The sequence below is a fragment of the Haliaeetus albicilla genome, chromosome 5 (assembly GCF_947461875.1).
Source record: "Haliaeetus albicilla chromosome 5, bHalAlb1.1, whole genome shotgun sequence".
In the NCBI taxonomy this organism is placed as follows: Eukaryota; Metazoa; Chordata; class Aves; order Accipitriformes; family Accipitridae; genus Haliaeetus; species Haliaeetus albicilla.
The window spans coordinates 7,281,083-7,304,866 of NC_091487.1; the positions used below are offsets into that span (position 1 = coordinate 7,281,083).

At 39.4% G+C, this 23,784-nt stretch overlaps 1 protein-coding gene across 1 annotated transcript in view; it reads left to right on the top strand.

Annotated features, from left to right (window-relative positions):
* Positions 1–23,784, top strand: part of MNAT1 (MNAT1 component of CDK activating kinase) — a 127,302-nt gene that overhangs the window by 30,306 nt on the left and 73,212 nt on the right. The window contains exons 2-5 of the mRNA XM_069783209.1: positions 7,296–7,448; positions 9,131–9,204; positions 18,473–18,576; positions 22,798–22,938. Of these exons, the coding sequence (XP_069639310.1) occupies positions 7,296–7,448; positions 9,131–9,204; positions 18,473–18,576; positions 22,798–22,938 (472 nt within the window). The remainder of the gene's footprint in view (positions 1–7,295; positions 7,449–9,130; positions 9,205–18,472; positions 18,577–22,797; positions 22,939–23,784) is intronic.

Genomic DNA, 23,784 nt, shown 5'->3' on the forward strand with positions numbered 1-23,784 from the left:
ATGAGCCAACATATGCAGATCATTCAACAGGTACGTTTGCAAGAGATCAGTAAAGGTTTTGATTTTTGTGTTTTAAACACTTGCATGTTTTCCATTGAGACCCCAAACCACTGTTTTTTATAGAAAACCTTGGTCATGTGCCTGGTTCTCTTACAGATGTGTGTCTTATCAACTTTTATCTTCTTACTTTCTGAGGTTAGACATAAAATATGGGAGTGTCTTGTGACAAGCCCTCAGTAATGTGGTCAGGTTATCCCATCATGCCACAAATACCTTTTAAATTTTTTTTTTCCTTTTACAGTATAGCCGTATTTCCTTATCTTGCTTCCACATGCCATTGTTGTACTGTAAAATGAGTTGAAAGTACAGAACAGAAGGTAGAAGCCTTGTTTCGGATCAAGTGAAAGATTTGTCGTGACTATTTTGGGTCCCCAAAGCATTTATTTTCAGTTGTCTATGCTTTAGTTTTTTCCAGTGTGACTTCTGGCATATGCAGGTGTTTCATAAGACTGAGTAAGTGTATGCTCAAAATACTTGAGTTAGTAAGACCTGTTAGCTTTGGGGGCAGTTCAGCCCACACCATGGTGTAGGACTTTCTCATGAGGTAACAAATGCGTGCAGAAGGAGAAGGGAGCAATGTGTCTTGCATGGAGTTCGGTGTGAGATCCTAAACTTAACGATAAGTATGTTTGTCTTGTGAGACAATGGGCAATGTTGAGCTGGATCATGTCTAAAAAAGTGCAGTTTCTGCATTTTAGACATGGGAAGTTTCATAATTGTGTCTTAAGTTGAGGTGTGCTGTGGGCAACTGCTAATCCTGATAGCTACCCAGTTTAATTTTTGTTGAGAACCCAGAAAACTTGCAAAGGTTCTTATTCAAAGAGAATAAAGCATAATAAAAGGGTTATTGACATAGTTGAATTATTATTTTAGTGCATGTGTTTACCCAGTAGATTGTAATGGATTTGAAGTAGTTGTTCTGGTACACTGGGTAAATTCTTGGTTGATTTTTGGTATGCCTAGTCATTGTGAAAACACTTATTTCTCAATGCCACACAGCTGCTCTTGAAGTGTCAAGAACGGGCTTGTCAAGTGTTGGCCTGTTGTTTGGCCAAATTGACATAATTGTGCTGTAAGACATGTTTTTTATCATTGTGTGCTTAATTGACTAGGCAGCAGTATCTCATAAAGAACCACTTTTATTTAAATACCTATAGAAACATTTTCTCTATACTATCCAGAGTTAACACCATAAAAGGTTCTTCTCTAATTTTTTTTCTAGCTCATCTGTACTGGGTAAATGTGAGTTAAGTTTCAGTTTGCTGCAAACTCTCTTGTCAGGTCCAAGCCACTTGAAATGGTTTTGTAATGGAGATGTTGAAACTCAATGGGTGGTGGAAATGTTTCTGTTTATTATTAATTGACTCAGTATGTCTTTTTTTGTTTAAAATGCCAGTCATTCAAGGCTATAGTTCAATCACTACCTGGTCTGTTTTCTTTCTGGCGAGTGCAGTTAAGATGGAACCGGTCTGTGTATCAGGGTATGTATATGGGTGTTTGGAAAATAGGGTTAATGTTGCTGAGTGTCACCTAAATTTTTGAGATATCTGGGCTCATTTAATCTCCTCCTTTCTGCAATATGGAGCAGAACTCATCTGACAGAACAAAAATGAAAGAAAAGTGTGTGCGTGCATCCTTTTCCCAAAAGATATAAATAGTCTAAAAGAACGATTGCATGCTCAGCATCTTGGCAGATGATGCTGAGAATTGACATAATACAGATATAGGTAGAGCATTGGAATCTTTTTTGGTTTGTTTTGTTGTTTAAAGGAGGGGTTAAGATCATCTCTCTGGAGTATTGATACTTCTGGGGAAAAAAAAATGTTAGCCAAGTAATCTCTGAGATTTTGTCTTGCAGTGCATGTTACTGTGGGCTGAACAGAGGGGAGCTGCAGACAACTGAAGATAGCCTATCAACAGTGTTTATAAACCAAAAATTCTCATCTGTTGATTGATAGTTGTGATTTCTGCCTGAAACATGAGATGTCTTATTGCCGTAACGAGCCGTAATCTCTGCATGGTGCATAGGCTGCTTGTGAGACCTGTTTATTTACTAGTTGAAGACAAGCCCATGGTGGGGTTTTCGGCCAAATAAGGTTTTGCGAGCATTCTGAAGTTGTCTCCTTAAAAGGTGAGAACAGCAAGAATCCCCATTGGTAGGACCTGACAGAATCTCAACAGAGGAAGAGGGAAAGAGTAATCAGTATCATCTTCACCCAGCTCTCTCTTGTATTTGGTGGAGAGGGAAGAGATGGCCCAAAACTCATAGGCAGCTGCTTCTGCAAGTGCTTGAGTAAGGATTTCTGAGTTCCTGAAGTTGAGGTGTGAAGAGGAGAAGACTTATTTTTGTCTCCACCTCCCTATTCCTCTGGGAGCTACTGATCTTGTAAGCTCCTTTATTCTGAGGCTCTCAGAAGCATTTGGTGTCATTGCAGTCACACTTCTTTCTCTTTCCTCAGCTTTTGATCCCTAACCTGTAACATGGGAAAAAAATTGCTCAGTTCCCTTAGGTTTTTGGATCACAGAGATCATCATGGCTGCAGATTGTAAGAAGAACCTGCCTATTGGTCCATCAGCCTAGAAAATATGCCTGCAAAGGCCAACTGCAAATAGTAGATGAACTCTTGGCTATGTAGCAGAAACCACTGTGGGTTATGGGGACTTGCTAAATGTACTGAAGGTTGTGAAATAAACAGGTTTGACAGCTGCTTGCTCCAAATTGGGCTGGTTTTGTCTCAGTTCAAGAATCTCTGTACAAGAACACAAAATTGTCTAACCCAAGCTATGCAAAAAGCCTGTGAATGTTTCTAAAAGCATCTTTGATTTAAAAATCTAGATGTTTTTCTGTAAGCTTTCTCACGTGTGTGGTTTTTTTCTGTTGGTTTTAATGTTCCCTCGCTGTAAATCAAGAGTCATTCCATTTCTGTAAGTAAATTTCCCTCTGACATCAGAATTGAGGAACAAGTGAAAACACATCTTTTCTGCTGATTCTTTCCATTCCATTTGTTTGTGGTTCAGGTCTTGGCTGTATGTTGAAGGCTGTATTATTATTTTTTAATCTAAACTGTTTGTTCCATAGTAGAGAGGATCATTTGTTTTGCGTGTTACTTTAAATAACAGAAACATCTTGGTTATAAAAGCCGAAGAAGGGGGGCTTAAACATTCTAAATATTTGATACTATTTAATAAGTATATCTACTAAAAACAGCCTTTGTAAAAAAGGGTAGTAAGTCATTCTGTAATATTCCTAGTCAACAGCAAAAGCCGTAAAGATATTTTTTTTCTGAAATGATTAATGGGTGCGTATCTGAAGTCCTGCAGATTTTTGCTATACTCAGCAGAATCTAAAATTCTAAAAGAAAGGATATCTTGTACTCCTGCTTGTGAAAATAGCTCTTCCTTTATTCTGTTTGCTCTCTTGCCAGCCAAGCTAGAAAAGTAAGCAGTACCATCAAGCTATGCTAATGTTAGGTATTTTCATCCGTTCAGTGTCCAAGAGGCTCGATTCCTTATCTGCCATCATCCCTCCAAGAAGTATAAGGGTGCATGTGTGGGGAATGCAGGATGGGGCACAAATCTTGTACTCTTTGAAGACACTTTGTCCAAAACAGTCAGTTCCAGTAAGTGTAATTTAGTTGATAAATATCTAAGTTTTCTGGAGAGGAACGTCTGCTTGTTTTCTGCAGTGTACCAAAAGCATTTTTAGTACACTCCTGGTCCTGAAGTCCTTGAACACAGACATGAGGGCGTGCAGTGCTATTTGTGTGTTGATGGATGCTTTGTTATTTGCTTTCCTCAAAAATGTGGCATTGTACTAGACTGCTTATAGACTGAGCCATTTGTTTAATATTTCATGGCAATGAAAGAGAAGAACAAGACAGATCAAACCAGTGTCTGTGGAAATGAAAATGAGCATACTGATGTTTATTATCCTGGTGTGGAAGACCAGGAGACTTTATTGTTCCTGGAGTTGTTGTGATTGCTTTTGTTGGTGAGATTACTAATAGTCTTCCCCTGTTGTCCATGCATGTGTAACTCCCTGGGCATTTTCTATTGATATCTTCATCCAGATTACCTATTCTCAGGATACAAGCTTAAATCCAAAAGGTAATGAAAGTTTTTAGTGAATATGTGAAATAGAATACAGATCACAGAGGCCATACAATCTCAGTGTGAAGAGGAGAATCAGCAATATCACACCCTGAATGTTTAGACCTCATGTGAAACTGTTGTCTTCAGACATATTCAGTTTTGAACAGATGCATAAACCTGATTTTTAAGCATGAGCACATGTTGTTAGTTTATATATGTAGCATGTATGCGTACAGAATACATATGCATATTAAAAATCACTGATTTGAGGCTCCTAATTTAAGAAAACACTTGGCCACCTGTTTTGGCCATGATTCGAGGGGGAGTTGAGCAGGTGTTTTGGTGCTTTGCTCATTTGGGGAAAGCCATGTGTGATGCGTTGGCCAATAAAAGATGCACTGAATGATGTCCTGCTTCCATAGTCACTGTCCTTACACTAAGGCAAATGGGGAAGAGTTGGACTTGCAAAGAAATGGAAGGACTGCCTGAATTGATGTGGTCTATGTGCCAGGAGGGAGCTCTGTAATGCCAGCTGTGATGTTGGGGTGTCCTGTGCTGCCCGGGATGTCTGGCTGTTGCATGGGTTTGGGTTACTTTTGGTGGTCACATAAATTGCTGCATCTCTTAATAAAAAATAAAAAGTCAAGCTGTATTTTCAAATTTTACAGTACAAGATAAAGTTTTTTCAAGTCACGTTTTGAAATCTTTGATTTCAAGACATGAAATAATTTATTAAATCCATCTTTATTGAAATCTGCCTTCCTGGTGTTTGCATATGCTCTGACTTTAGTGGTCTGCTGTGAAACCAAAAGGAACTTGTTTGAGAGGGATTCAGGAGATGGCTTTTCTCCTTCCTTGAGAATCAGGTGGAAATTTGTGACCAGACATTCTTGCCATCACTGGGAAAGTGGCTGCTGTTGGTGGGGGCAAGAATGACAGACCTGCTAGGAAGTAAGCTTGGGATCTAACTGTGTATATTAAATCTATCTGGAGATGGAGAGGAGGCAGGATTTGGACAGAGTCCAGGTCTGCCCTTGACTTGTCCCATATAACCCCTTTTGAATTCAGAAGGAATTATCTATGAATAAATATAAGGGTGGATGTGCATAAGTGAGTGAGAATGTGGTTGCCTGATGTGGGATTCCCATAGTGAGGTGTTGACTCATCTTTTTTTGTATGGAAAGCTATTTTCCAGCCTTAGAAACACTGGTTCCAGTTTGGAAAGGCATTGAGGCAATTGTATGAAGTGCTTTTCCAAGGAGGTATTTTTTCCATAGTCAAGTCCTGTGTAAACTTGAAATGTCTTTGATTTAGGGAAGGTGGGGGGGGTGAGAAGTAGTTTCAGGTGCATAATATCTTGCACATGGAGACCCTGTTCTGTTGGTCCTTAGGCAATACCATGATTAAAAAAAACAATACAAACACCTGGATCCACCTGCCAAGTTCTGTAGCTTTACACTCCCTTTTCTATAACTTAAAAATAGGAAAGAAGAGGCAGGGGTTTTTTTGCTGTGCTTCCGCTGCTGTGTTGAGAGAGACTTTTAAACAGCGCGAGCTGCCAAAATGAAGGAGACAGTGAAACTGTCCATATGTACCGGGCTGTTGCATGCACAGACAGGTTGGGGGAGGAAGGAGAAAACCCCTTCCTTGCCTTGCCTTCTCTTGCATAGAGTATTGTTTCTCCCATACTGGTGAGCTAAATTATTTTCGTAAAGAAGTATACTTCTTGAGTTGATGTCCCTGTAACTTCTGAATTTCAGGCCTAGTGTGCTAAAAGATTTGATCTTTCCCTTCCCAAATAAATTGTATTTAAAAGTGCTTGGTTTTCTAACTAAAGGAATTCTGGAGCAGGAAAATGTCCAAGTAAATTCAGGCTTTGCTCTTTAACATTGGCAGCTGCTGTGCAAGATGCATTTTGAAACTGTAGTTCTACTTGTGTTAGCAACAACAAAAAATTGCTCTAATTTTTTTTTTTTTTAATTGTAAGATACAATTGCGTTTGTTTTGCACTTTCTAATCTTGGAAACAGAAACTGGGTAAAACTGGTTGGCTCTAGCTAGCTCTGCCTCTGTAAGTACTGGAACCAGTTTAGTTGGGGGTAGGTCACCAGAGTGAAAGTTTTGTTTAAGGTCCTTCGCAACCATGTCAGTATTGTTTCTCTTAGCTTGTTTAGCTTTTGTGCTGGCTTTGTGAAGGTACAATACAGCTTAGGTCTTAATGTACAACTGTTTTGGCTTCAATATAGCAAAGCTATAAATAGACACCCCCTTGCCTCCCAGCAGTAGGAAATGACTGCAGCAGGTGTTGTCCTCTGCTAGAAATTTGCACGTTATTAGTACCCAAGTACTTTTTAAAAAATTGGCTTTCTTGTTGTGTGTTCTTCCTTTATTAAGTGCCAACTGACTGGTCAGCAAGCATGTTGTTAAAATCTGAAATCTTCATTAAGACAAAAGAAATAAAACCAGAAAGGTATTTTTGGTTTATTTCTGTGCAGCCTCTGTGTAAAGTATGTTTTATGTGCAATTTTAAAAGTATTAACAGAAGGCACAGGAGAGTTGCATAATGCTGGTTGCTGGTTAAGGTGGTATTTTAATTCTTTTAGCTGTGTTGGGCTGGAGTTTATCTCAGGTTTGTAGTAGCAGTTCCTCCATGGTAGTATTGGTAGAAGCTTGGAAGGCTGCAGGCAAGATTTGTATCCCTGCTTGTGCTGAATAGTATTTTGCCCAGTGAATGGCATCAAGAAAATAAACGAGGCTTTTTGTGCAGCAAGGTAGTGCTCAGAGTAAATAAGGATATTGCAGTCTGGTCCATGTGAAATGAGTTTGATGGTGTCAATAAACAAGCTTCCCCTTGACGCAAAACCCATCATTGTGTTTGGATTAACTTTCAGTCTCAGCAAAGAGGCCGAGTTGTTTGGGCAAGGAGAATAAATGCATTTGTGCTGCTGAGATTGTTTCCTTTCAGCTGCGGTGGAGACCCCTTGCTTCCTTGCCACTGTTGGGTGCTGAAGAAATAGTGAAATCAAAGGGAGATGTACTGTGTACTTATAGTGCATGTGTAAACAGCAAAAAAGGGGGACAATCCTGTGTTTCAGTTACAGTTTAATATGTATCTGCCTTTATACCCCTTCTTTTCTCCTGCAGATGTGAGAGCTGTGTGGAACTGCTGTTTGTGAGAGGGGCTGGGAATTGCCAGGAGTGCGATACCCCCCTGCGGAAGAGTAACTTCAGGGTACAGCTCTTTGAGGATCCTGCTGTTGACAAGGAAGTGGAAATACGGAAGAAAGTTCTGAAAATGTGAGTGTCACCAGTTAAAAGAACAGAAGGTGGCTATATTTCATGGATCACCATTTAAAAAAACTGACTTACTGCTCCAGTAGTACAGAGGAGATAATTTTCTTCTTTTTCGTAAAGTGACAACCCATAAAACTTGACTCCATTTAACATGGAGGGATTTCAGAGAATCTGATTTTATGCAACAACTGAGGGCTGAATTCTCAGTTTAGCCTTGAGGGATTCCTGCTTAGCATTAGAAAATGTTGGGTGTTTCTATGTTGCCTCCTTTGGCAAAGACTTGCCTCCTAAATGGAGATGATTAGATATTGATGACTACAGCAGCTTTGCCTTTGAGGGGGTGAATATGGGAGTGGGGCAAGAAACAGGACCTTGATTGTTTGTTCCCTGGGGACCTGTTCTGAGAGTTGAAGGCTAGTTCCCTTCAAAATGAAAATGGACAAAAGAGAAGCTGTGTTCACATTGTTTTCTACTTCACAATTGTTAGTGGAAATGTTAGTGGAAATGCTTCCTTACAAGCCTTGTGTTACTAGTCTGTAATGTAGATTTGAGAGCTCTTGCAATTGAGATAAATGAGGTCTAAAATTGTGTCTTGCTCCTTGTGGCTAAGAAACAACATTTTATAAGGAAAATAAGGGAACCAGTTGATGTTTTGGTAGAAGCGGGTCTGATGGAACATGACAAACCTGGAGAGAATTGTGTGTGCAAGAATGAACGTACAGGTAAATTGTAAGCTTGGCAGCCTTTATCTAAGACTTAGTACAATACTAAATGAATCTCATGATGTTGCTGAGATGTGGCAAAATTGCATTGTTGAATACCAAGACGCTGATGTGAAAAGCAGTAATAATTTTGATGTTTGATAATAAAGTCTACTGAAGTTAACAAAAGTCTAACTGGAATGAAGTCAACTTAGTTGACTAAACACAGAATGAAGTGTAGTTAGAACAGAAAACGTAAAAAGCTTGGCCCGCTTGGATTTGCCAGATTAGTTTTTAGTAGGCAGAAAAAATGTCCCCAAATTGAAATTTGATCTTAGCTCGGGATTAGATTTTTATACTCCTGGGTGTCAAGTATCTTGGTCCACAGAGCAGGCAGAATCTCAGCTGTATGTTTTCTTGGGAAGAAAGCCTTCATGTCTTGACTTTCAGAGGCTGTCTATGTTCTAGCCAGTTGTCCCTTCACCTTTTTACTTTTTCCAGCTATCAAGAGTTGGATAAATGAGTTCTGGAATGGTCTATTGATATGAAATAAGATAATTGTGTAGCATTTTCAGTTTGCCACTGATATGTACTTTCTGTTGTTGGCAAAAAGCCAAACTCCCTTTTCTAATGCACAAGAAAAGCTTTTCTAGAAGTATTTTACTGTTGTCTCTGCCTTTGGTAACAGGTTTCTCATGCTGAAGGGCTGGCTTGGAATTAGTATATCCTAGCCTCTGTGCTCCTGTTTACCTGTAATCCTGGAAGAGGAATTGGCAAACAGTAGGCAAAGATAGCACTGATTTATGCCAGGCTGGCTCCTTTCCTTTGAAACAAGCACTTCTGTCTTCTTTTAAAGATTCTGTACGTTGGTCAGTTGTGGGAGCCACAAAGCACATGTCAATATGCTTGCAGCAAGAGCCTTGTTGAATTGAAATTGCATCTTTGTGTGTTATATAAATACTTGTGTCTCTTCTTCTCTCAAAGATACAATAAAAGAGAGGATGACTTTCCCAGTCTAAGTGAATATAATGATTTCCTGGAAGAAATAGAAGAAATTGGTAAGTCTTAAAGCTTGCATCTTTGATGTTCTGTGCTCATGAGACCATAGGCTTTTATCTTCTGACTCAGCTGCCTATGAGAATGTCTGAGTTTCTGTAACAGGATTTATCATAGTATCAGATGTTTATCTAATTACTTTTTTCCTGTACATTTTCAATCATATTTGCTGATCTGTAGGACACTGTTAAGTAAAACATTTTATCTGCCAGAGAAAAAACACAATTCAAAGAGGAAGTAGTGCTTTATAGCTGGAAAAGACAGGCTTGCAGGGGACTGTTGGTGATGCACTGGGAAAGATTAAACAAAGAGAGGAGAAATTGAAATTTTCATTATATGTCTCCATTAGCTTTATCTACCATGACAGAAGCCATATGGTGTCTTTCATCATTTTTGCTTCTGCAAGTACAGTAGTTGAAGCTGCTTTGAAGCTGATGACCTTACATACCACTGTGGTAGCATTTTATGTTGCTGTTCAGAAGGAGAAGGTTTAGGAACAGACATTGATTCCTTTCTCTTTGGATTAGTTGAAGCAGAACTTTGCCCTTTGGGGAAGGGACTATGTTATCAAGAGAGTTTATTTTCTTCTTAGTTAGGGTGACTTGTGATTTATAGTGGAGTGATGGATTTTGATTAGAAAAACAAGGATGTGTTCAAAGAAGTGACTCCTAAATGGTTTGTTTCTTGGGTTTTATGAGCTTCTGAGGCTTTTCTTTTTTTGTCCTGGAGGAAGAAGAGGTGGCTTAGAACATGTATGAGGGGCAGTGAATGTGATTTGAAGGAAAACATGGAGATGCCACTCCGCTTTGGTTTCTCAAAGGAGCCCTTGCTCCTCTTTGCAGTGTGATGTTTTGTAGAAATGTATCCAGTACACTTACTGCTGTGAGTAATGTATCATGTTTTTGTTGGCATCAGAAGGCTGAGGCTGGAGAGCTAAATTGTGTGGCTGGGAAATACCAGGCACACTCATACAGGTCCAAATATCTGGAGGAGACGATGTGGGTGTAGTTCTGTTTATATATTTTTTTGGATGGTGTGGGGGAAGGAGGGAGTGAGCAAGTAGAAAGAATGGTTGCATCTTAGCCAGAGGGTCCTGGAAGAATCTGTGTGCTTATGGAAAGGAAAAATGCTTTTTATTTATGTAGCATTAAATACAGGTTTCCCACTTACTGCTGTTGCAGGGGTTTTCAGCATCTGCAACAAGGGAGTTGTAGTTTTGCCTGAAATTGCCTTAACCTCATCAATTTGTGCAGAATGTTATGATTCTCCAGCTCTTGGTATTAGGCTGTTAAATTTCAAATGGTTCCAGAGCCTGTGCTGGTAACGTTGTTTAGAAGCAGCAGAAATCACAGCTGGTCTTTGTAACCTTGTGAAGAAGAGTGAATTGGTCAATAATTGTGCCAGCCCTGCAAATGCATAATGAAGAAGCTCGATAAGAGTTGTTAGGAATTGAAGTTAGTTGCCTGACAGGAATACCAAAATACTAAATGGAATAGGAAGTTGACTACCTCCTAGTTTCTTCATGTAGCAGCCAGGGTAATGAGAGGAAAGAAGGAGTGCAGTCTGAAGGCTCTTAATTTTCACTGTGAAAGGGGTCACTTATGATCTACTAACTTCAGGCAGATACAGAAGCTGGAGGACGGGTTAGATGCAAGAACACCACCTTGGGTAAGAATTCAAGCCCTGTTCTCCTTGGTCCTTGGTGACAAAGCTCATTGCGCACATCTTGTTCTCCCTAAGCCCTTCCCTGCCTGCGTTCCAGGGCTGAGTTCTCTACCTGACAGTTGTCACGCTATTGCTACGTACCAGACTTCTTCCAGCGTTTTTGCTGTGCGTGTTGTGTGTGGCATGGCTGAACCATATGTTAAAGGTGTCTTCGACTCTGTATGGTTACTTCACATTTTACTGCTGAGAGTATTATTTCATTTTTTTTGTGTATGTGAATTCCCTGCTCATTTGTGCGTGTGAAAAACTAGGCTGCAAGACAGGAAAAAAAGAGTGTAGTCATGCAGCGCAAAGTTTTGCCTTGTGGAGCCAATGTACAGCACGTTGGCAGTAGGTGCTGGTGGTTGTTCAAGCTGCCAGGTTAGGAAGCAAGGGAGCAGAGAACTGGATTTTCCCTTCCTCCCCCTGCCTCAAACTTTCAGTTTTTCTGTGGGAGGGTCAAAGTGCAGCTTTACCCTGTTTTCTTTTTGCTGGTATGTTTTGTTTTCTAAATTGTTGTGGGGGATTAAATGAAGTAGTTGCTTGGCAGAGACAAAATGCAAACATCCTGTATATTTCATGTGACCTGGCACAATTCTGATAGTTTTTCCAAATGTTTCAGGTAGGTCAGCTCCACTCCAGCATTTGCAGCAATTGCACTGTCTTATTCCACGGATGTGATATATGACCTCACTTGAAACACATTTTCCCCTTCATATCAGGATTGTTATACCTATAGACTTCTTCTATTTAAAGAAAAGAGTTGGGTGGTATAGCAAAAGTGTGAGAGGGGAAGGTCAAACAAACATTAGGGTAGTCACCTCTTAAGATTTCTATTATAAAAAACACATTTTTGAAGTGGTTTAGAATGTAGCCACTAAATAATGCTTTGGGCTAAAATGTGTTATACAAGACTTTAAATAGAAACCACATTTTAAAGCAAGTTTTCCCCAGAAGAAAAATCAGTTGGACAATTTGAGAACATTGTAAACACAGTTTGTTGTCATTAACACTAGGAAGAAAAATAAAGTGAAAGGGTTAAAACCTGTCTTTGGGAAAGGGGTGGACAACAGCTATTGGAATAAGACAGGTCTATGCCCATATGATGAGCAGGGCAGGGTTAAACCTTAGAGTGTTGCTACAAGTTACAATCCCTGGACATCATGCAAATTTTGCTCACTCTTTCCCCAAGGTTTTCTTCTTCTTTCCCCAAGGTTTTCTTCTTCTTTCCCCAAGGTTTTCTTCTTCTTTCCCCAAGGTTTTCTTCTTCTTTCCCCAAGGTTTTCTTCTTCTTTCCCCAAGGTTTTCTTCTTCTTTCCCCAAGGTTTTCTTCTTCTTTCCCCAAGGTTTTCTTCTTCTTTCCCCAAGGTTTTCTTCTTCTTTCCCCAAGGTTTTCTTCTTCTTTCCCCAAGGTTTTCTTCTTCTTTCCCCAAGGTTTTCTTCTTCTTTCCCCAAGGTTTTCTTCTTCTTTCCCCAAGGTTTTCTTCTTCTTTCCCCAAGGTTTTCTTCTTCTTTCCCCAAGGTTTTCTTCTTCTTTCCCCAAGGTTTTCTTCTTCTTTCCCCAAGGTTTTCTTCTTCTTTCCCCAAGGTTTTCTTCTTCTTTCCCCAAGGTTTTCTTCTTCTTTCCCCAAGGTTTTCTTCTTCTTTCCCCAAGGTTTTCTTCTTCTTTCCCCAAGGTTTTCTTCTTCTTTCCCCAAGGTTTTCTTCTTCTTTCCCCAAGGATGTATCTCGGTAGCTAGTTTTTCAAGACCCGGTGTGCAAGCTCTCCAGAGCAGGGCCCGCCTCCGAGCATGTGTATGCACACTGCCTGGCACCATTCTTCTGATACGTGAATGAGGCCTCCAGGCATTACCACAACACAATTGTTAATAGTAATTATTGCTTTTTAAAAACTTTCAGTACATTCAACTTGGAAGGAGGCTACTGTATTTGTGCCCTTTGGATTCCTGTATCTTGTTACTCCTCTAAGACTTTATGCAACACGAGCTGCCTAGTGGCTTGTCTTGCTCAGAACGTTTATCACAAGCAATCCTTGGATAGAAAAGATTTTGATATCTGTGATCACTTGTGGGTTGTGGTGTCTATTGGTTTGTTTTTGTTTGCCCTTGCCCCCCACTCTCCCCCCACCACCTCCATTTGTGTGAATGAGGATGATATTGCTGGTCCTGACAACGGGAATAACTCGACTGGAAATTGGGCAGCTTTATCAAAGATCCATTTTGGTCATCTCATCTGAACAAAGATTTTGGTAGCATGCTGTTCCAGACAAAGTGATCTTTCTTAGACTGATAGGGCTGAGTGATTTCAATCATTTATTACTATGCTAAGGTATTTTTCTGGAAAATTATTGACCCAATAAAAGGCAACTGAGGATAAACAGAAATAATTCTTAATACCTAACTATATTTTTCTAGCTTAGCTGTGGGTTTTCTTTTGTTTCTGATAATTATTTTGTTATAATCACAGAAATGTTGTTTGGAAGGGACCTGTTAAAATCTATTCCATCTTTTCTCCCCTTCACCCTTCTCCTACTGCTCTTAAAAGTACAGGGATCAGGATTCAAAAGTACCAACAGAAGGTACCACAGTAGCTTTGGACTCCCTGGGCAGACTGAGGATGTGGTTGTGTCTCCCTTCATAGTGCTCTGCCCAAAGCAGTTGCTCTTCTGCCATTCCTGATCTCTGGCTGGTGATTTATGAAGACGATAACTAAGGAGTTGCTTGTAGTACGGTGGGAGGAATATTTTTTTATAACAAACTAATACTACTAATTTTTAAATTTTCAGCTGGCTCATACCAGCAATGCAGATCAAACGCTGTCAGCAGAGTAATCATCTGCTATCTTGCTAGAGAGGGAATGTTCCTACTATTTGAATAGCAAATATTTTTTACGTGGTAACATTACTGTCTCTTAAGGAAATAGGAGGAGGTGGGTCAGAAAATTTGCAATGTCTTGGACTAAAACAGGGAGATTTTGACGAACTTGAAGTCCTGCAGTGTGGTGACATTCATTCATTCATAGTGCTGCATCTCTGGACAAATTATTATGCCATATAATTAAAATCTGTGTCTCATTTTCTTTTCTTTTTTATAACTAGGAAAATATTTTTCCATGTATTGTAAAATTGCATAATGAATATTGTTGTTTTGAAAAGCAGTGAAAGTCTCCCTGTAGAGGCTGAACTTCAGAAGTAGAGAGTTTTACCTAAGCAGAATGAAATGTTTCAGAAAAACACAATAGTCTTCCTGTTATACTTCAACAGATGTCTCAAGGCAAGTCATTTTATAAACCAACCAATGTGAGATGGATAAGTAGATAAATAATTGTTGCATACAAAACAGCTTCTGTTTCTTTTCCCTGAAGGGTTTCAGGCCTCTTATATCGGCTTATGCTATATTTCAACATGGACAAAAATAAGTCTGGCTTCTCTTTGAAACCCTTTCAAACTAGCCATCTGCTTTGCCAGTCGTATTCAGATCTATACCAATATTTTTTCAGGGTAGGTGTAGCATGAGAGTTACGTTTTTTTAACTCTTTCTGATTCTTCTAGTTTTATAACTTGTTTTGGTGTATTTTTTAAAAAGGGAATATTTGGAAGAATTATACTTAAAATAAATTTCTGGCAAAACTCAAAGCAGAGCAAATAAAAAAAAAAAAATACTGCATAGTCCTAGCTAAGTAAAAGGTAAGAAGTTGAGTATTAGTTGACTGTGTTCTTTGATTTGATACTTGTTGGTTTTTAAATGCCAAGTAACTTGTGGAGGGGACAAAAGAGAATAGAAAGAAATAATCTCTTAATTATTTTTTGTGGACTAGTGGCCTGTGGACTTGTCAGCTGTAATTGCGAGGATACAATGGCAGGAATGTGTATCTCTGAATATTGATGAAAAGATGTTTGAAGCTTATGAAAAATATATTAGAAAATATGTTGGAAGATGTTTTGACTGGCTAGTTGGCCACTGATAACCATGCAATGTCAAAGAACATCATTTTGCTGCTATGGTGTTTATTGTAGGAGGGAGCATACCCTTTTCATTTATTAAAGGAACACTATTGACACTGATGTTGATACAGACACATCCAGGTCTTAACACTGTTGCAACAAAATGTAGCTCTTCCGTATTTTAAGTCTTGAAATGTGGACAACTTAGTGTTAAGGAGCAGATGCTTAGGACCCAAATAATGCTGTTCTTCAATGACTATGAATCTGTATTCAGTGGGAGAAATCTGCCCTGGCCTTTGAGGGTGTTGGAATTATGAATCTTTCTGATTGCTCATGTCCTACCTTATTCTCAAGTGCCAGAGTACAATAAGACCGACGGGGCAGAATCAGCATGGTATAAGCAGATCCGGCTGTTGAGAGGGTTTTACCTGTGGTTTGGTTCCAGCCACAACAGGAAAACAGAAGGGGAAGTGAACCATCTTTCACCTTGCTGTGAGCAGAGCAGTGGGCATTTAAGGTGGCTATGCAGGGGCTACTGAAGATTTCTCAAACACTGATGCAGAAACATATCTCTGACACGGAAATGTTACTTCATGTCAAATAGCAAAATAAACCTGCTTTTGTAAGTAGTTCTAAATAAAGGCAGGCATCTGCACATGTTTAAAACTTGCCTGCTTTCCCCAGTATGAGTTTTAAATCTTATGGTTTTTATTTTACAAACCCAAGTTGTGACTAGTTGAACCTATTAAAGATAACTGAGAAGGAGGAAGAAAACCCCTGAACGTTTCAAGCAGCAATAGTTGCAAAACCTAGATCGTCAGCTTATTACTGGATTACTTTTAGAGAAATACCCAAGATCAGGAGCCTAAAGGCATTTGGCATCTCATCTTGCACCTGAAGGTGGCATCTGGGCATCCTGCTAGCACAGCATGTCTCATATGCTATTTCTTTCTTGTGTTGTCATTGAAGAGTTTAGAGAGCTGGTGTGTGGATTTAAGTTGTAGGAAGTGCTGACATTCCCATGCAGCTGCTGTCACTGCAGAGCCCTGGTCTGATTGTATGCCAGCATTTTCACATGACAATTCTTCTCTGCCATAATACTCAAATATTAAGCTGCTTGTCAGCTGGGAACCGTAGGCTGGAAGTTTGGAGGTCAAATCTCCATTAAAATACCAGAAATTTACACTTTTACTAAGGTAATGTTGCTGTAACCCAAAAGTATATGTTAGTCACAATATGAAATTGGAAAATATTGTTATGCCTTTTGGAGAGAAAAAAAAAAAAAAAAATTTGAAATGGGTAACTTGCGTCCAAAAACCAAGAAGCTGAACTTTGAAGGGCTTGTTTGGGTTAAAGCAGTGCCCAGAGATTCCACCTGAAATGAGATCAAGACTATGGAGATAGGTGCTGCATATAGCTATAGTATGGAGATCTAGCAGACGATGTATAGGAGAAAGGAAGCTTTACTCCCCTACTCTCGGTTTTTACTGGTGGCAGACCTCCAGTATAGAGGCCCAGCGATCTGCCCTGGAACAGTAGCAAAGTTGGAAATTGAACTCAGGTGTTGATTCCCAATTGAATACTTAAACCACAAAACCAGCCTCCATCTCAGATCTTCCTTCTGAAGTGAGCATGATGGACTTGAGGTGGAAGAGTTCAGCTGATTTAGGAGCCAGGCTGAATTAAAATGTCAGTCCTCTTGATATTGCTCATTATTTGGAAAAGAGGGGAAAAAATAAGTACAGCGTTTTGGTTTTTTTGCTTAAGGTTAGGAATTTCTTCAGCTGTATCTTGTGTAGCCCTTTTTATTGCAGTTTGAGGAAGGACTGAATACTTCTGGTAAGAGTAAGATGTTGTGGTGGTTCAGTACTCCTGGAAAGAGAGTATTCCTGTTCTCATCTGTACAGTTTCATTACTTCCCTTGTACCATCTCTGGCACTTGCCTGACCCCTTTGTTGAGCCAGTTCAGGTTAACGGAGGGTTTCTGTTGACACTGCAAAGCATCCAGGGAGTCCTGGAGTCTGAGCAAGTGAAAGAGTGAGACCTGTACCTGGGAAGAGGGACGTAAGAGCAGGACTGCCCCTTTTTGGCAGTACTGAGCTGCTGTAGAGCTGGGTTTGTAAAACTGAGCTGTATCCCACAACTCTAGCTTTTTGGACCTTTCCTGTTTTCTCCCACTGCCCCCATTTGCTCCCTGCTTTGATTTCTTGCTGTTGCCTTTGCTGCTCTCAGCTGGTTTTCCAGTCTAGGCTATTCATGGTTTGGTTTACCTAAAACCCTCCTAAAGGCTCTTTTCTGCCGTGTTACCTGTGGAGAGGATGAAAGGAGGGATATATCTTTACTAAACTGAGATGTGTGCTATCTGATGAATGACAACAGACTTCATGCTTCTTCTTTCTGTTTCTCTCTAGCAGTCTTACATATATACAAATGACTTGGCGGTGGTGCATGTGCACAGGGTTCATTTGGCCCTAGTCGCTTGAGAACCTAGGAAGAAAGAACTGAACAAAAATCTTCCAAGTGCCATGCTGGCATTTTCACTAGAACCTCCTTCCCTTCCTCAGGGTTTGACAGCGCACTCACTATGCTGTTGTTTTCTTGTGAAGGATTTATCAATGGCAGTGCAAATTTCTCTGCTGCTCTGGTAAATTTACTGTAGCCATGTGACAAAGCTCTTTGAGGCTTTGAGTGCTGTATGTTGGCAGTCTTCAATAGCTTTAAGGCCACGGGCATGAGCCCAGCATCCACTCTGGATAGGGATCTCCCAGTGACTTCCCAGTAATAATGGCTTTCAGTTGGAATTCACTTGACCCACAATTGAACCAGTGACCTAGAGGTGAAAGGCTCAGGCATTGCATCAAGTTACTAATCATCCAAACCATCTACATCTTTCAAGCTGTCGATTATAGAAACTGTTCAATTTCTTGAGGTATCTTCTGTGCCATGTGTAGATAATTGGGAATGTTGTGCTAAACTATGGAGCTTGCTGGCCAACCCTGCTTGCTCACATTTATGTGAGCTATAGTCTGTCACTATCGAGAGACATCAAAAGAATGCCATTTAACTTACTAATCTGGATGCATCTGCAGATTCCTCATAATAAAGGTAATTGTACATTGGTGCCTTTGAAGTTATCAAGTAATGTGAAGATTTTTTGTGTACCTGAGAATTTGAACAGTCTTTGTAGTCTTTGTGCATTATATAATCTTATGAAATGGAATGACTTAAGTTTTAACCTTGTCTTAATAAGTATGTGTTTAGTCTAATTTAATTTTACAGGAATCACTGTGTTCTTAGCTGTAAAATATTGACCTTTTCAAGTAGCAGTTATGAATAATATGATTATTCATGTGAATCATCAGTATCACAAAATAGGATGCAAGACTCAAATTTTCATCTCCTACAGATGTATAAACCTAAAGGAACTCTGCTGGCTTCTGTTGAAGTTTGCAGTGATTTAGCAGATTGTGTCTTGCTTTACAGGGCATATTTAAATAAATTCTGTTGTTGTGATGTTTATATCTGATGCTAGAAGGGTTAGAGAATGTAAGAGTAGTATTTCTTTGTCAGTCATGCATGCTGACCTGATACTTTTGCTTTCTGTCTTTCTAATATTTGTACAGTATTTAACTTGACCAACAATGTGGATTTGGAGAACACCAAAAGGAAAATGGAGCTGTACCAGAAGGATAACAAAGAAGTCATTCAGAAAAATAAGATAAAACTGGTTAGTTAACTTCTCCTCTCCCCTACAATTTTTATTCATTAGTTAGAATTAAAGGATTTTTGAAGTGGAGTACTTTCTATAATGTCTTAAAAACAAGTCAAAGCTGAAGGCTCTATGCAGATTTCACTTTGTATTCAAAAACCGTAATACGCTAATGTTCTGCAATACTGTTATTTAGTGCTGTGTAAAGTGATTAAATTAATAGCTGAAATGTAGTTGTGCTTTATTTTGGGAAGGGCTTGAAAAGAGGGACAGGCAGTAAAATCTGCATCTAATACATCACCACTGCATGCGTGCTGGCAGCGTGATTGGACAATTTCCAGGAGAGACCAAGTTCACTCCTATACCAGGACAATCATTCCTTTCTCATCCGAAGGAAAAAAAGAATCCAGACGCAGACATTATGAAGCTCCCAGGAGAGAGCTGTAAAATTGAAGGAAAGCACAGGTCTGGTTTATGCAAAATTTAAAATGAAAGATGTTGAAACAAACATTAAAACTTTTGTTCAAGAGCTGATAACAATAACACCAGGAATACTGTATACATGGTCTGTATGCAAAACACATGGTTCTTTGAAGATTCATTCATTAAAATATGGCTAAGATGTAATTTTGTTCTTGAAAAATAAACTTGCAAGCATTTCTTTCTGTAAGAAAAGTTTAATCTGTTAAATATTTTTTCAGTATAAAAATACATGTTGTTATCAGTTCTTGAAGGAAAATGTCTGCCCAGAGTGTGACATAACAAGGTTTTGTATTCCAGTTGCACTAAGGACTTGCTTTCAAATCAGTAGGGGTGAAATCCTCACTCCCCTGAAGTCTGTGGCAAAACTTCCAGTGATTTCTTTAGCTCTAGGATTTCACAGGAGGAGATTGGAATCTGAAAAATGTTTGTTTGAACCTCTTCCTTTTAAAGGCAAGGAAATTTCCCTAGGGGTCCATCTCTGATCTGTTATCCTGTCTCTGACACTGTGCAATATCCTATGCTTCAGAGCTTGAAGAGACCTGCCAAATCTTTGGATACATGTCTTATTTTACAATGTAGGTGCAACCTCTAGGGTCACCATGAGAATAGTGTGCTTTGCCTGCAGCCCACCTTCTGTTTATATATGTGACTCGCAGACAGCCTGTGCGCTAGCTGTGTGATCATATCGAGCAGCACAGTAATACTCTGTACCCACCCAAGCCCCCTGGGCCTTCTGTTTTCTGTACTGTATGGTCTTGATGTGCTAGAGGCTGTCCAGTGGAAGCTGGGCAAGCCTGTGTGAATCCAGACTTACTGGAGATCTGGAGACATTTCTTTTTTATTCCTTTTACAACATTTGAAACATTCGACATTTCTTTTTCAACAATTGAAACATAATAATAGACTTGACGCAGTTGCTATTACAAAAACTGCATGATCTTGCCCATAAATTTACCCCTTTCCCAAAAGCTGAAAGGTTTCTCTCTCTACGTCTTTTTGGCAGGTTTTGGAATGTCTTTACTCCATAAATGGTAAAAGGTGTCCTAATTTCTCGCCCAAGCTTCTTATGGCCAGTCATTGTCCCTTCATTCTTGGACTGACATAAATTTTTCTGTCCACTGTAATAGTTTGCTTCTGAGGAATATAGATGTTCTCTGTCCCTCTTGGTGTTTTTGTTACCCTTTGCCTGTTCCAGTTTGAATTTGTGTTTGGCAAGCAGAAGGGACCAGAACTGAATGTAATATTGTAGCTGAGATCTTAACAGCCTCTTATAAAAGAACACTGTTTTCCCATCTCTACTGGAAATACATTGACGTGATCCTAAGACTGTTCTCTTGTAACACTGTTGTATGGGAGGTTCAAAATCAGTAGTGGTCAAGTAGTGCATCATATTTTCTCCTCTTTGGTTTCTAACTGATGAGTTAATGTCTCAAATCTGTGGCCTTGTAAGTTATTTTTATCTCACTTCTGTTACTTCTGTCCTCATGAGTATGTCATTCTTTCTTACAAATCAAAATACTAAGTTACTGAACCAGTCACCTCAGGATTTGAATAACTGCTTGTTCTTCTGTCAATACAAGCCATCTTTTTCATCTTTGTAGCCGGTTCCTAATGAGATTGCTGCTCATGTACTAACCCATCTGTTAGATCTGTAGATCTCATGCAGGACCATGCAGAGAAAAAGTTTTAAGTAGACAGGTATGGGTAAAAAGGTGAAGAACTCTTGGAGAAGGGGTTCTTGTCATTATAAATTGATTTATATATATGTTTATATATACTTTTTATATATATATAAAGCCTTGCACTCTGGACTGTGGTTTTCCCAAACGTGCCGCCTTCCTTAAATATCTGCTGTTCTCCAGTCATAGGGTTACTTGTTACTTCCTACTTTGTCACTAGATGTTTAATTTCACTTGCTGCTTTGTTTTGTCTGAACTCTGTGATGTGAATGTGTTTAAGTTTCCTTGATTGTCCATTCTTGAATGTGGCAAAACATCATTACACTTTCTATTTACTTCTTCCACTTGTCGTCTTGAGTTTGCTTCAGGCTCTACCATGATCATCTTTTTCTTTAGATGTTGGGACTCTGTCTAGATTATCTTTAAACTTGACACAACCCTTGCTGCCTATTGAACTCATCTCTCCTGTTTTACTGTTTTGTTTGGTCTTCCTTTCAGAAAGTATTTGATCTGACTCATGATAATTCTTCCTTTTCCTGTAGTCTGATCTGGTTTAGGTTTGTATATCAGTTTACTTATTTCTGACTATAATTTTTGAGGGCTGGCTCTTCAGACTAGGTCTGTCAGCACTTCTCTACAGGTTTTCTTCTGTTTCAGTGCAAATTCCAGGCAGTCTTTAGATATAAACATGGAAGAGGCTTGGAATGTCTTAAAGACCCTGAGCTCTTCAGTTCTGTTGACTGAACTAACTAGAACCCTTAATTCTCAGAAATATAGTCAATTAGCAACTTGGGGATTTCTTGTTTCCTTTCATTAAATGCAAAGAGAATCCAGTTTCAGGCAGTCACTGGTTGGTGACCAGCTTTTTACCAGTGTCACTGCTAGTTACAAAATGGAAGCAGCTTCTGTTGGCTCAGTGGCAGGTGATGAGATCTGTCAGCTCTTGCATCCAGGAGTAATTGGGCCTCACTGGGACCAATTGTCTTGTTCTGCCTGATAAAGGGATGTTTTTCAGCATATTCTGGCCTATATCAGATAGCTATACTTTATGATAAAAACAAATTTTTCTAAGCTCTTGGCTGTAACAGTGTTTTGCTGAAACTGCTTCCATCAATAAATCATCCATTTAAGTTTTATAAAATTTTAATGATCTCTGTGTTTTTACTGAATCTCCCTTTCCTTTAGTATTTTTGGTGGGGAAGATTTGGAAAATGTTTCCTGTATGTTTTGTCCTGTACCTTCTTACAACCAAACTTATATTCTTTTGATTCCCTCTTCTGTATATTAAATTGTTTAATCTTTTTATTTTCCCCTGTCTCTTAGCTGTCTTCCTTTTTTTCTTTCACTGTGATTTTTCAAATACAGATTACTTAATAGTTTACAGGTTAAAACAGACTTCTCAAGAAGTAAATCCTGAAACAAAAACTAGCCACTTTGTACTAGTAATATCTTTCTTTTCATCTTGTGTCACAGGACTGCAATCCTGGTTATAGGAAAAATTCCTCATTTTCTGGGAATATGACATTTTTACAGTTCGTGCTTAAATGTGTTTTAGCTTATGAGCTTCTCTATTAATAATCACAGACTTGTAATATCTTGTTTTTCTTCTACACCACTGATAAGCACACAGCGTACTTCGCACAGAAGATGTAGCTGATGAGGGGAGTGATCAGGAACAGCACTGTGGGATTGTATTTTCAGTCACCCCACTTATATCACTTGAGAAGTAGGATGTGTGGGAGCAAAGAGGAGTTCATTTTAGAGTGAAGGTGTAAGAAAAACCCATTGCCATCCTCTAACGTTTAAAGAGCCAAGATCCAGATGGTTACTTCCTACTGCAGAGAGCAGCAAGGAAAAAAAAATATCTAACTTTGCACTGGACAATAGGAGGAGGTAGAATCATCATCCATAATCACCTTGAACTTCTACCTAAAATTCTACTGTAAAAGGTAGAATTTGGCTGCTTTTGTATTGCTTGGTCTGTCCTAGGTCCTTTGGTAGGCAGTAGAGCTGTGGGCAAGCTCTGTCCACCTAAGGAGGAAGATTGCTATGAGTTGATTTCTAATTTCCATTTCAGACACGGGAGCAGGAAGAGCTGGAGGAAGCTCTAGAGGTGGAGCGACAGGAAAATGAACAAAGGCGACTGCTCATACAGAAAGAAGAACAACTACAACAGATGATAAAAAGGAAGAATAAGCAGGCACTCTTGGATGATCTGGTGAGTAACAAAACCAGAGGCTTTGAACGCTCAGTAGCAGAGCAAACAGCAAGTACTTTGACATTCATCTCTACCACAGTTAACTGTGTGGAATTAACACAACTGCCCCTTTCTGTTTCCCTGTCTTGCATGTTTTGCATTACTGTTCTCTCCCCTATTATTCATTTCAGTGTTACAAACGACTCTGGTTTTGGTAAGCTAAGGACTGGAGGAAGAGTGCTTCTGGAATTCATAGACTTAGTTGGAGTCATTGTCCAGAATGTCCAGTGCTGGTTAGAAATTAATTTTAGGAAAGCATTCTTGACTGTTTCAACACAAAATTAATCCTGGCTAAGATTCTAGCAAAGAAAAATGCAGAAGGTTTTTCGGGTGTTTGAAGAAGGCTATTTTCTGGTTCTACCTGTTTTGATTATTTTGTTCATTTCTTTTCCTAGTGAGCTTCCATTGAAAGCCCTTTTCCTGTTGCTAATTGACATGTGGAGATGTATTTCAGAAATTGCTTTAGTGAGTCCAGCCACTCTACCAGTTTACTTACTAGCTGACATTTGACTGCATATCTGAAGAAGAGCTAGTATAAAAGTCTAGATTTCTGTTTAATTCATCGACAATATGAAAGCCACAGGCTTTGACTGTGATCAAGGATGGCTTGCATTAGCATAGCTGACATGGCGACTACTCCACCTTGAATGTATGATGGGTGAGGTTCTGTCATGTCTGAGGCCATGTAACTGCCTGCTTGTTTTGCCTTCAGCTGATGACAGCTGCATCTGCTTTGGTGCATGGCTGGTCATGCAATTTGTGAGGCGGGTAGAGAGGACCTACTAGGTTGGTTCAGCCATAATGTGA